The sequence below is a fragment of the Zootoca vivipara genome, chromosome 2 (genome assembly GCF_963506605.1).
Source record: "Zootoca vivipara chromosome 2, rZooViv1.1, whole genome shotgun sequence".
NCBI lineage: Eukaryota > Metazoa > Chordata > Lepidosauria > Squamata > Lacertidae > Zootoca > Zootoca vivipara.
This window is the reverse complement of record NC_083277.1, coordinates 117,538,410-117,550,772: the sequence shown is the minus strand read 5'-3', so window position 1 is coordinate 117,550,772 and position 12,363 is coordinate 117,538,410. Positions and strand designations below refer to the sequence as shown.

The 12,363-nt window shown below is 43.9% G+C and overlaps 1 protein-coding gene across 1 annotated transcript; it reads right to left on the bottom strand.

Moving 5' to 3' along the window:
• LOC118081518 (protein reprimo A-like) lies at window positions 1-321 on the bottom strand. Its single transcript, XM_035108009.1, has one exon. The coding sequence runs from the start codon at window positions 319-321 to the stop codon at window positions 1-3; it is 321 nt and encodes a 106-aa protein (XP_034963900.1).
• Between the last annotated feature and the right edge of the window lie 12,042 nt (window positions 322-12,363).

The window sequence follows — 12,363 nt, the reverse complement described above, 5'->3', positions numbered from 1 at the left end:
TTAAGTGTCAATGATAACCACCTCGACTTCCCTGGAGGTTCTTCTGTCTTTCATCAGCATGTTGATCATGCTCTCCGACTTGATCAGCAAGTTACAGCCTAAGAAAAACACCCCGAAGATGACAGTCAGGCAGAGGACACAAAGGACAGCAATTTGTACCATCCTTGCCACATGCTGGTTCTTCTGGACATCTGTGGCCACCGAGATCCCTGGCACCCATGCCCCCGTCACTAGGGTGCAGCAGGAGGTGATGAGAGAGTCCACTGTGGGAGCAGCTTCCCCAGGAGAGTAAGTGTCCTTGCTGGAGAACGTGGTATTCATCATCTCTGAGCTGGGTTGGAAGGAGATTGCAGAGGGCCTCTTCTGGCACAGTTGCCCTTCTTAAGGCTCCAGCAGCCTCCTTCTGGCAGCTGAGCTGGCTGCAGCGTGTAAGTGCTCACTGAGCAGGATTGTGGCTGAGGGTCAGCGACAGACGGGGAGGGCTTAAGTGATGTCAAGATAAGAATTCTCTTCCAGCTGTGGTACATATTGCCATGCTATTTCTTTGCTAGAGATGCCAGGGAAACAAGCTCTGACTCAGAGGAGGCTCATAAAAGCCTGACTCGAAGGAGAGATGGGTCCTTTCAAGCTCCCAAATTCTCCTCTGACCCGGAGAAGAATTGTCTAGCCCTAATGGCCACTAAAACATCACTCTCCCTTTATTTACTGGTCCAACACTTATGGAGGAGGAGGAAAAACTGGACTTTCCACTAAGGGAGGGTCTACCACCTTTTGTGACTCCCAGGTTTTATGAGAAGAAAGATGGATTTGGTACTTAGTGAGGACAGAAAGCTTAGTGAGGACAGAAAGCTGGTTGCTTAAAGGTAAAGGGACCCCTGACCATTAGGTCCAGTCGTGACTGACTCTGGGGTTGCGCGTTCATCTCGCATTATTGGCCGAGGGAGCCGGCGTATAGCTTCCAGGTCATGTGGCCAGCATGACAAAGCCGCTTCTGGCAAACCAGAGCAGCACATGGAAACGCTGTTTACCTTCCCGCTGTAGCGGTTCATATTTATCTACTTGCACTTTGACATGCTTTCGAACTGCTAGGTTGGCAGGAGCTGGGACCAAGCAACGGGAACTCACCCCGTCACAGGGATTTGAACCGCCAACCTTCTAATCAGCAAGCCCTAGGCTCAGTGGTTTAACCACAGCGCCACCATAAGCTGGTTGCTTATGTTGCCTCAATTACATCAGGTCTCCAGTTGATGAGATGCTGCATGGTTGTAGTAACAGAGGTTCCAAATGTGCAAGTGATCTGGTAAAAAAAATCCTGTATAGGTTGGGCTGGACATCTCTCCACCCCATAGCAAGTATATTATTTTCCTCTTCCTGGGTGGGCACCTAAGGCAGGCATTCATGTCAATTCATCACTTCTGCAGTGTTGTCAATCTTCTCAGCGTTTCTCACCAACCTCCTCACAATAGATTTGCTGCTTTGATCTTCTGCACTTCCCAGGGGATACAATCCTCGGAGAATGGCCACCACAATTTTTTCTTCACCTAACAGAACACAAGCTAGGTCTGGTGCACCCCCATTTGCCCGCATTCTGCAGTGCATTCTGGGAATGCAGACTCACCAATAGGCATTTTGCAAGAAGGATTCCCCAAGTTTCCCTTGTGACACGTGGCAATTATTGTTCCCTTTACCAAGAATCATTCTGTACATCTGCAGCCAATGTAGCTGGACAATTGCATGACAATCCTGTCAATTTGACAGCTTTTCAACGCTCTGAGGATCAAGCAAGTTTCTAGCCCTGAATATGATAAAGGGGAGAAATACACAAATCATCATCATCATCTAAGCCAAATTGGCTAAGGCCCAAAAGTTAAAAGAGAATGCCCCACAATTGCAGTTGTATTTACAAGGGAGAGAGTAGCATCACACAACCAACTCCCAGTTATTCTCCATGCCTGCCTGTTTCCCACCTTCCAACTCATTTCTAAAACACTAGAGTTGTGGACTTTTCAACCAGTCTCTCTGGCTGCAGACTTGTTCTGCTGAAATTAGCAGGTGAAGGTTTTTATGACATGGCAAAATAAATGACCACCACTTAGGGCTCACCCACACATCCCTTTGTCGTGCAATTTCTTCCATTTGTCCTGCGATTTCTAAATGTCAATCTGCAGAAAACCTGACTGATGTTTGTTCTGATTCAGCAGTAAATAGTGGGGTTCCCTGGGAAAAGCAGTGGAACAAAAGAACCTATTGGAAGTGTGGGCGAACCCTTACTTGTAGATCAGGAGTGGCAAAGGTTTTTTCAAGCCTGAGGATTCCATTCTTTTACAGGAAACTTCATGGTGTGTGTGTGTGTGTGTGTGTCACATGCTAGCAGTGGGTGTGGCCATAGGCAAAAGTGGGTGTGGCCAGAAGTAAAAGAGAAGCGCAATGGATGTGACTCTGCACGATAAGCTACTTTCAGCCATACAAAATTCATAGGTTTCTATAGCCACACGTATATGCACTTCTCTGTCTTCCATCCAGGATAGCAAGGTGTGTTATTGTATGTAGTTCAAGGACACATTTTATACAGGTAAAAGTACCTATGGAAGGTGTGGAGCAGGTTTGGTGAGAGGTATGCCCAGACAAAGAGGACTTGCAGACAGGTTTGGCTGCTGGACCTAAGATTCCCCACAAGCCACAGCTGCAGCTGTGAGATGAAAAGTTGACAGCCATAGCTGGATGTTACCTTTTTCTGGCCTTCAAAAGCTGCAGGCAGGCATTCAGAAGGTGCTGGTTCCCCACCCCCACCCCCACCCCCACCCCCATTATAGCTCTATAACGGGAGAAAGCATTGGTAGTTGAATTGCCTCCTGCCATGCCCTTGTTAAAAGCACAGGAGCCTTTAGACTGGTAGCTAGGCATATAAAAGTCTGTATTTTGACAAATGTGGAAAACCTTTTAAGGAATATTTGAAAACCTACAAGCTATCAGAGGAGATTCATAGAAGAGGTGACTGAAAGAACAGGCAGCCGGGGGGGGGGAGGGGGGAGGTAGTCCCACTGGGACTTGTGGTTTGGAAAACACTGTCAATTTCTGCCATGTGAACTTTCTGTTCCCTTCACGTTATTGTTGCTGAAATCATGTGCTTCTCATTTCCAAAATAAAAACAGCCATTCCTACCTTAACCATTAGAGAGCAAGGGCTCCAAAACAATACGTAGCAGAATGTTACAGATAGCAGAAGGAAAATAAGCCCCCACTTTATTAAAAATGCGTCACTTTTAAGTCAACGTTGGGGATTATTTTCTGGCCCAGTTTTTGCATCTTTAAGATTACTTCAATACACGCATAGCTGAGTGGGGAATTGAGCCCTCGTCTCCCAGATCCTAGTCCGACACTCTAAGCACTATACTGCACTGTCTCTACACATGTACAAGTGAAAAACAATACACCTGTCATTGTTGTAAGGTAAAGGGGCCCCTGACCATCAGGTCCAGTCATGTCCGACTCTGGGGTTGCGGCGCTCATCTCGCTCTATAGGCCGAGGGAGCCGGCATTTGTCCGCAGACAGCTTCCGGGTCATGTGGCCAGCATGACAAAGCTGCTTCTGGCAAACTAGAGCAGCACACGGAAACGCCGTTTACCTTCCCCCTATTTATCTACTTGCACTTTTGATGTGCTTTCGAACTGCTAGGTGGGCAGGAGCTGGGACCGAGCAACGGGAGCTCACCCCGTTGCAGGGATTCGAACCACCGACCTTCTGATCAGCAAGCCCTAGACTCTGTGGTTTAACCCACAGCGCCACCAAGTGAAAAACAATACACCTGTCATTGTTGTACAGCTCAGCTATTTCTGCTCACAGACCGAACACCCCTAGAGACATCATATATGCACTGGGAGAGCAAATTCCTGCATTGCAGATGACCCTTGGGGTCCCTTCTAACTCTACTGTACAATTCTTTGATTCTATCACCAAACAAATTCCAGAGGGACAGCTGTGCTAAGTCAAAAGCAACAAAGAGTCTTGTCACACATTAAAGGCTAGCAAATATACAGTTTTGGCATAAACTATTGTAGCACAGAAGTGTGCCAGGACATTTCCCCATTTCCTCCCCAGCTAACTGGCTGTTTTATAATTAGCTACTGGTTAGAACTGGACATTATTGGAAAATGACACCCCCCCCCCTTTTTTTAAGTTCAGTAATATTAGGAAGGCTGACATTGGTTAGCTCCCAATTCAGTATTTGCACAGAAGTTCAAATGTGACCACTGGAACTGTCACGTTGCTTGATTCTCTACGCATCGTCTTGGTGTATTGCAGCTGTTACTGTTTAACATGAACTTTTTCCCTTATGATGCTTGCAAAAGCCTGCAGAGAGCCCTTTTGTGTCCCAAATCTCTCTAATTAAAATTTACTGCAGCATATGTTTGGGATCTGATTTCACTGGAGCCTCCTGCCAACATCAGCTTGTAATATGGGGCTTCTGGTAAACTGGACAAGAGGGACTGTCCCCAGCCTAAGCTGTATTACAAAGCACTTGCCTGGAGTCTGATAACACTTCCATGGTTGTCCTGCCAACTTTTCAACCTGCTCTACCTGCAGCGGCTTAATAATGCACAGAAAACAGCCGGTGAAAATGTTGGTCTCCATGCTGTGAAAAGTGTCTCCTATTGATCTCTCCAGATCACACTTTTGTTAAAGGCTAAGCTATTCCCTTGCCTCCATCTCAGCAGGGGCAGACTTTGGTAATATGGCACTCTGAGCAAGGGCAAAATTTGGTGCCCTCCCAATTTTTCTTTTTGTATTTTCACAATATTTCCTTTTGGCACAGTTGCTTTTTAAAACATCTTCTCAGTTGGTACCCATATAAATATAGGTGATGGTATTATTATTATTGTTGATGATGATGGTGATGATGATTAGGGAAGCAGGTGGTGCTGTGGTCTAAACCACCGAGCCTCTTGGGCTTGCCGATCGTAAGGTTGGCAGTTTGAATTCACGCAATGGGGTGAGCTCCCAATGCTCTGTCCATTATTATTATTATTAGCGCTCCCTTGGCTTGGTGCCCTGCGAGAAGGAACTTCCTGCACCACCTTAAACCTAGCTCTGATTTCAACCTGACAACTGCAGTAATCACTCAGGAATGATTAAAAAACATCAAGCATTTTCCAGATGTGGCTTTGGAGAAGTACACATTACTACTATTAAATATTTATACCCGCCTTTCCATTTTGAAAAGAAATGCTCAAGGTATTGTCAAACATATTTGAAACAAGGATATATAGACCTAAAAAAGAAACTCAGATTGGTTGCCCTCAATAAATGAAATTCTCCAATATATAGATCTTTCCAAAGTACCCTTCATATCATAGTGCTAACACTTTACTGCAACATAGCTTGTTTGAGGCTGTGTACACAGGACTCTTTACTCTGACTTCAGTGCATTCTCACTACTGGTGTTTGAAGCCAAGTACACAAGACATTCGCCACAATCCATATCTATCCTGAAATTTCTTGAGAAATGCTTCAGCGTGGTGCATTTTCCATCTGATTTGAAAAGGCAAACTGTGTTCTCTTTGCAGTTAAGTTGAGGGGTGTCCATTTGAGACCGTTGTTGCGTGTGTGCAGATGACAGGTTCATGATTAGGAATTGTGGGGTTGCAAGCATGAGAAACCAAGCAGGAGATGAATGGGTTTTTGTATGTGTGGTGAAGGCGATTTGGGTTCAGTTCCCTCCTTTCACTCTCTCACACCCCCTTTTTGAGAGAGGCAAGTTGCTTAGTCTTAGTGCATTACTAATCCCTTCCTTTTGTGTAATACGTACAAACATACTGATTGTAAAGTGTTCAGGGCAGAGGCTGCACAATGTTTTCAATAGCAGCGTCAGTGTGGTATATGTGCCATGGTTAAGCACATCAGACCAAGAACCTGAATTCCCATTAAAGCCACTGGTTGACCTTAGGCCTTATCCTACCTTTCAAGGTTGCTGGAGGATAAAACAGATGTGGTGGGGGGGGAGCCTTGCATGTCACGTTAAGTCCTTGGAGAAAAGGCAGTATATCAATGTAATAGTATAAACTTGGAGAAACATGGTTACTGCAAGGAAACCTGTAGCATAGCATTTGAAGAGCAGTGTGGTCTGTTGGAAAACACTCTCACCAAATTCAATACAGAACTTGGCAGTGCCTTTAAAGGAAAATAAAAACAAACTGGTTCTGGAAGTCTTCAATGTGATGCTGCTTGAGTCAAGGAAAACCAGCTGTGGAGAGCCCTTATTAAACAGCGCCTGTGGAATCACCAGCACATGCCTCCCATCACATGTTTGCATGTGTAATTTAATGCGTGTGTGTGTGTTTTATAAGGTGATGGGTGAAAGCATATTTGTAAAAAGTAATATGCCGTTTAAATGATGGTTGAAGAACCTGCTGTGACCCACTGTTATGTTGCATTTGCTTTCAGCCAAAGCAAATGAAGAATAATCTGCCTGGATGCCACATCCTTGTCTTGTGGACCACTTCATCTACAGCAAGTGGATTTGAGTCCATGGCCCTAGCCTTCAAGATGCTGCGTGGTTCTGCTGTTTCTGCCACACAGTTTCTTAAACACAACAGTTCTGCCCTCTAGTGTTAGGAGTAGCCAACTGTCTGGTAGAGACATTCTCAGGAAGCATGCCTGTGTCTTGTTGAAAGTAGCACTTCAATCTGCAGGTAGGGACTTGCAGGGCTAAACATAAAAGGATTCCTACACACATTTTTTAATAAAAAAAATCCAACATGGCGGCAGCAGGTTAGGAGAGAGAGCTTATTCCTGCTGCTTGGCTTTTGTATATGCAAAGGTTTTTCTATTTTTGTTTGGAGAAGCAATTATTCAAATATTGTCCAAAAACAACTTCTGTTATTTGTATTATTAATTTACAGTACTTACCTGTATATACTGCTGTTGGGTAGTTTTGCAACTAAATCCATACACAATTACGGAAAGAAAAAATAATAGTAAAGCCTGGCTCAAACGATTGTAGATTGCCCCCTAGTGGCTTCCAGGTTGGCTGCAGTTTCGAAATGGATTTGCTCCAATAGCATTTTATTGCATAGATCCCAAAATGAGCCCTGTACTTACTACTTCCCTCTGTTTCAACTGACCAGCATGTTGGGCAAAGTAATGTTGAGCAAATTACAGTGCAAGCAATTAAGAGAGATTCTACTTTTAAAGAAGTTTATTCAGAAATGGGTCTGGGATACTGGTCCCTTTTAAAGTGCTCCTCAGTACAACCTTCACTTGTAATGATAGGAGAGACGGTCATTCGTGACAGGTGACAATCTCCTTTTATGACCATCCCATTGGTAACACTGTTATCAGAACATTTGTCCTCAATAATCTTATCAGCTGAAGTGACTGCTCCCCCCATATCATCATCATTACAATTAACTTCAGGTAAGTAGCCGTGTTGGTCTGACGCAGTTGAAAACTTCTTCAGGCACACGTCTTATACCAAGAACCAACTTAGTAGGTCTCTAAGGTGCTACTGGACATTTTTATTTTATTTTTCTATATTTTGATTACAATTAACTGTTATTGGTATGAGCGCTTTTTACCAAAAAAAAAGGTTTTGCAAAAAAAAGGAGGCACTCAGGTTCGCAAACTTGGAAGTCCTGCAGATTGATGAAGGCCGGTGGTTCTGAAAGGCTGTGGCCCAAGGAGAGGATGGCAACTGTAGTGGGAAGATTCAAGGACAATCAAAGAAATATCTAAACTATATTTAGGGCACTAGGAGAAGGGGACGACAGAGGACGAGATGGTTGGACAGTGTTCTCGAAGCTACGAACATGAGTTTGACCAAACTGCGGGAGGCAGTGCAAGACAGGAGTGCCTGGCGTGCTCTGGTCCATGGGGTCACGAAGAGTCGGACACGACTAAACGACATATTTAGGAATGATTCATGTCCTTATGTACCTACATTGTTTTATATTTTCTGGGTGTCTCATGATCATATTATAAAATAGCTGTGTTCTATGTTCTAAATTAAGTACTGCTAGGAGTTGTTTCTTTTTGTTTTCCAATGTTTCTTATCAATAAAAAAATCAGTTTGGCCCAGAGAAAAGTTTGAAAACCACTGCCTTTCACTTTCTGGGGTCTCACTGCATCCAGATGTAGAGTGGGCATCATCTGGAGGGCACCATGTTGGTTCAGTGTTGAAAGTAAAGCAACAACAGTCAGCAATACGTTACCTGAAACAGTGGAGGGTCGTAGGAAGGCAACCTTTTCTTCCTTCACAGATTTCTTCTCCTAAGTAATGACTTCTGGTGTGGTTTGTGTCATCAGTCCTTGGCAGGGCTTAGGTGAGTATTTTGCATTACCTTGAGTCAGGCAAATGACTACTTTGGCTGCCATGAAACCCAGGGGCAAATTATCGTGGTCAGATGTGTTGTTGGAGAGAGGTAAACACTTTGAGGCAAGAGTAGCTGGAGTATGTCTTGGGAGTTAAAGGGTAGGCTTGTTGAAGTGTGGGTTACAAAAATAGCTACTCTATCAAATTAGTTGCCAGTCCACACACCCACACCCGATCTCTGTGCTTTGCTCCCCAACCAGTATATTTTGATTTATGAAAACCTATCATCGCAGTCTCTGCTCAGAATGATCTATTATCCAGCAAAATTCCAGATATCTGGAAGATTTCACTAAAATTGCTAGGTATTAAGAGTTTGCAGGAGATACCAAAGCTTTTGGAGCACCGTGGGTTGCATACAATGCTACTCCTGCTCAAAGTACGTCCATTAAAATTAATGGACCCAATTTTTTGTTTTAAATTTTGCATATTATTCTATTGTTGGAAACTGCTTTGAGACTTACATGATGAAAAAGCAGGAAATTTTAGAATGTTAGTGATGTCTATTAATTCTAATGGGTTTATTTTGAGTAGGACTAGCATTGGATACAGTCAGTGTGTTCTGTAGCACCAGAAGCGGTTTTGTCATGCTGGCCACATGACCCAGAAAGCTGTCTGTGGACAAACACCGACTCCCTTGGCTTGAAAAGTGAGATGAGTGCTGCATCCCAGTCGCCTTTGACTGGACTTAACTGTCCAAGGGTCCGTTACCCTTACCTTACAGTGTCCTATCATTACAGGAGACACTTCCCTGACTTACACACGAGGTCCTCAGAGCCAAGGTTTTTAAAGCAATTTTAATCTGTTTGCCACTTCTGTTGTCCATCTGCCCCTAAAGGGGACAAACATCCAGAATTTGACTACAGTGGTACCTCGGGTTAAGAATTTAACTCATTCCAGATTGTCTGTTCTTAACCTGAAACTGTTCTTAACCCGAGACACCACTTTAGCTAATGGGGCCTCCCGCTGCCGCCGGGCCACCAGAACACAATTTCTGTTCTCATCCTGAAGCAAAGTTCTTAACCTGAGGTACTATTTTTGGGTTAGTGGAGTCTGTAACCTGAAGCGTATATAATCCGAGGTACCACTGTATACTGTGTGAAGTATTTTCTGATTTTTTTGGTCTCCTGAATCTTGCAACACTCAGCTTTATTGGATGTCTCAGAGTTCTAGTGTTCTGAGAGAGGGAGAAGAACCTCTTTTGACCCATTTTAGACCCTTCTATCATGTCTCCTCTTACTCGCGCCTTTTCTCTAAGCTGATAATGTTGCAACCTTTCCTTGGAGGGATTTGCTCCATCTCTCCCTTCATTCTTTTGGTTGCCCACTTGCAACTCTACAACATCCTTTTTGAGGTGAGGGGTCTACAGTGACTGCACTTGGAATACATCATAGATTCATATAATGGCATTATGATATTGGCAGTTTTATTTTTGGTTCCTTTCCTAGTGGTACCTAGCATGGAATTCACATTTTCACAGCAGCCGCACACTGGGTCAGCATCTTCATTTAACTATGCACTACGAACCCATGATCTCATTCCTGGTCAGTCACCACCAGTTCAGACTCATGAGCATGTATGCAAATTGTTTGCCCCAGCCCAGTATGCATCGCTTTACCCAATTTTCTACGTCCATCCATTGAGAGAACTATCCATTTATTCCTATTCTCTTCTTGTTTCTTAGCCAGTTTACCAATCCACAAGATCTCTCCTTTTATTCCATAACCAGTAAGCTTACTCTGTGGTCTTTGTTTAGGTGCTGTGTCAAAAGTGCCTCTATACACCACCCACCTAATATTGAAAGCAAGATAGCAGTAAAGTGTTCTCTAGCCTAGTCTTCCACCTGCCATTCTAGCTTTCTGTGTGGAGGTGCATGTGGATAAGATTTTAACAATGGGAGCCTCCACCTGCAATCTGAAGATACGTCAGCAAAGCTAGGCCCTAGGCCTAAGCAACATCAAAAATACTTCATAAATATTTAATAAATAATACGTGAGGGATGCTGTTCTTGTTCTTGTAGTATGTATTCTTGTGCTTTCATATTGTAAACCGCCATGTGATCGCCAGATGAAGGGTGGTACAGTATAGAAGTTTAATTATTAAAATAACAACAATAATAGTGCAGTTGGAAAATCATAGCCATGTGACTTCTCCCAATTCATGCTGCTGCTGCTACACTGCTGGGAATTAAGCCATGGTTTGGCTTAGCATTGTTGTTTAATCGTATCCGACTCTTTGTTACATGTAATCAAACACAGGGTCACAACTCGCCTCACTCTCAAACGAACCATAAACTATAACCAAAGGGTTTGTTATTGGCTTATCGCTTGGGATTTGTTTCGGGAAAGAAACCTCAAGCCTGGTTTCACACACATTGCTCAGCCAAACCATGGGTTAGCTCCAACAGGAGAGGAATGAAGCAGTCATGATTTGTCAGCTGCAGCCCGGCCCACTTGCTCCTTCCTGCTTAGCCAGTCTGGGTTGCTATTACCTCTAAATAAGACATCTGTCTATCTTGTAGCCTGATCTGAGATGAACCCACCACAGGAAAGATGCATCCTGGTTGATATGGAAAAAAGGGAAACTAGAGATTCCAAGGACTAGAAAATAAGAAAGAAGCACGAATGCTTGGTATCTACTTATTGTAGCTCCGACACTGATAGGCAGAAGCAACCTAGATGGCTCATTTCACAAAACTGATTAGGTTACCTGTACATTTTGCTTCACCACTTACATTCTAGAGACTTTTTTTAAATAAAAGAAAGCTCAGATTCTGGCCCCGCTATCCAGCTGCCAATGAAGGCTTTCCCAGGAACCATGGCACTTGCCCAAGTTGGCAGCCCCTTGGGGTTTAGAATAACAGAAAAGCGTATTAAAATTTTAGCTTCTTCTGGCCTTTCCTTAACACTCTCCTTAAGCACTCACTTCTTCACATCCCAATCTGCCCCAGCCCTCCCTTCAGTCTCATTTGTTGTTGTTTTTTGTCTACCCTGCTTCCCTGCAAACATTCTCTACAAGGCTTTCAGTCTTCCAGCAACTGACTTCAATGGAGGCACATCAGATGCAAGGTGGCCATATAGCACAGCTGTTTGCAACAAATACCATAAGCCAACACATGTTTCTGAATTTAAGAAACAATTCAGATGTACTGATGTAGATATTCTCTCTGCTCTATTCCCACATTTGAGGGACTTAATTTTGGTTTAAGACTCCAACAATGGCCTTTAAAAACTGAAGTTTGTTTACCTCTGGGCAAGGGACTCAGCAAGGTTGGCTTCTTGGAGCTCATTCTGCCCTGGGGCTGCAGACAAGGACATTCTGGACAAGATGATGACCAGCTATCCTCAGGGCATAAACTACATTTCACTAACAAGTGATTCCCCCCCCCCCCATGCTTGTTTGCATCTCGGATCAATAGTAGTCTCTTAACAGCCTTTTGTTGAAAAGACAGCACTTCTATGAAATCCAAATTTAATTCCCCAAATTCCTTAATTCGACACCTTCATAAAAACGCAGGCTTACTGAGGACCCTGGATGCAACAGTCAAAAGAAGAAGAAGAGGAGTAGTAGTTTGGATTTGATATCCCGCTTTATCATTACCCAAAGGAGTCTCAAAGCGGCTAACAATCTCCTTTCCCCTCCTCCCCCACAACAGACACCCTGTGAGGTGGGTGGGGCTGAGACTTCAAAGAAGTGTGACTAGCCCAAGGTCACCCAGCAGCTGCATGTGGAGGAGCGGAGACACGAACCCGGTTCCCCAGATTACGAGTCTACCGCTCCTAACTACTACACCACACTGTGTGCATTTGGAGGTGCATGTTAAGAGTTGGAGGTACTGAAGTGTACATTGAAAAATGCTTCTTCAGTACAGTATTAACAGCCTATATCAAATTCCAAGTGTCCCACCTCAGTCACACATTTAGCTTGAGAATCTTTTTTTAAAAGTACTGCAGAAAACAAGTGTCAAATGCAGAAGCTCGCCGTTTTTAAAGGAGGAC

Bases quoted from the DNA above. Each gene is read 5' to 3' on its own strand.
- LOC118081518 (XM_035108009.1), bottom strand. From the start codon at position 321: ATGAATACCACGTTCTCCAGCAAGGACACTTACTCTCCTGGGGAAGCT.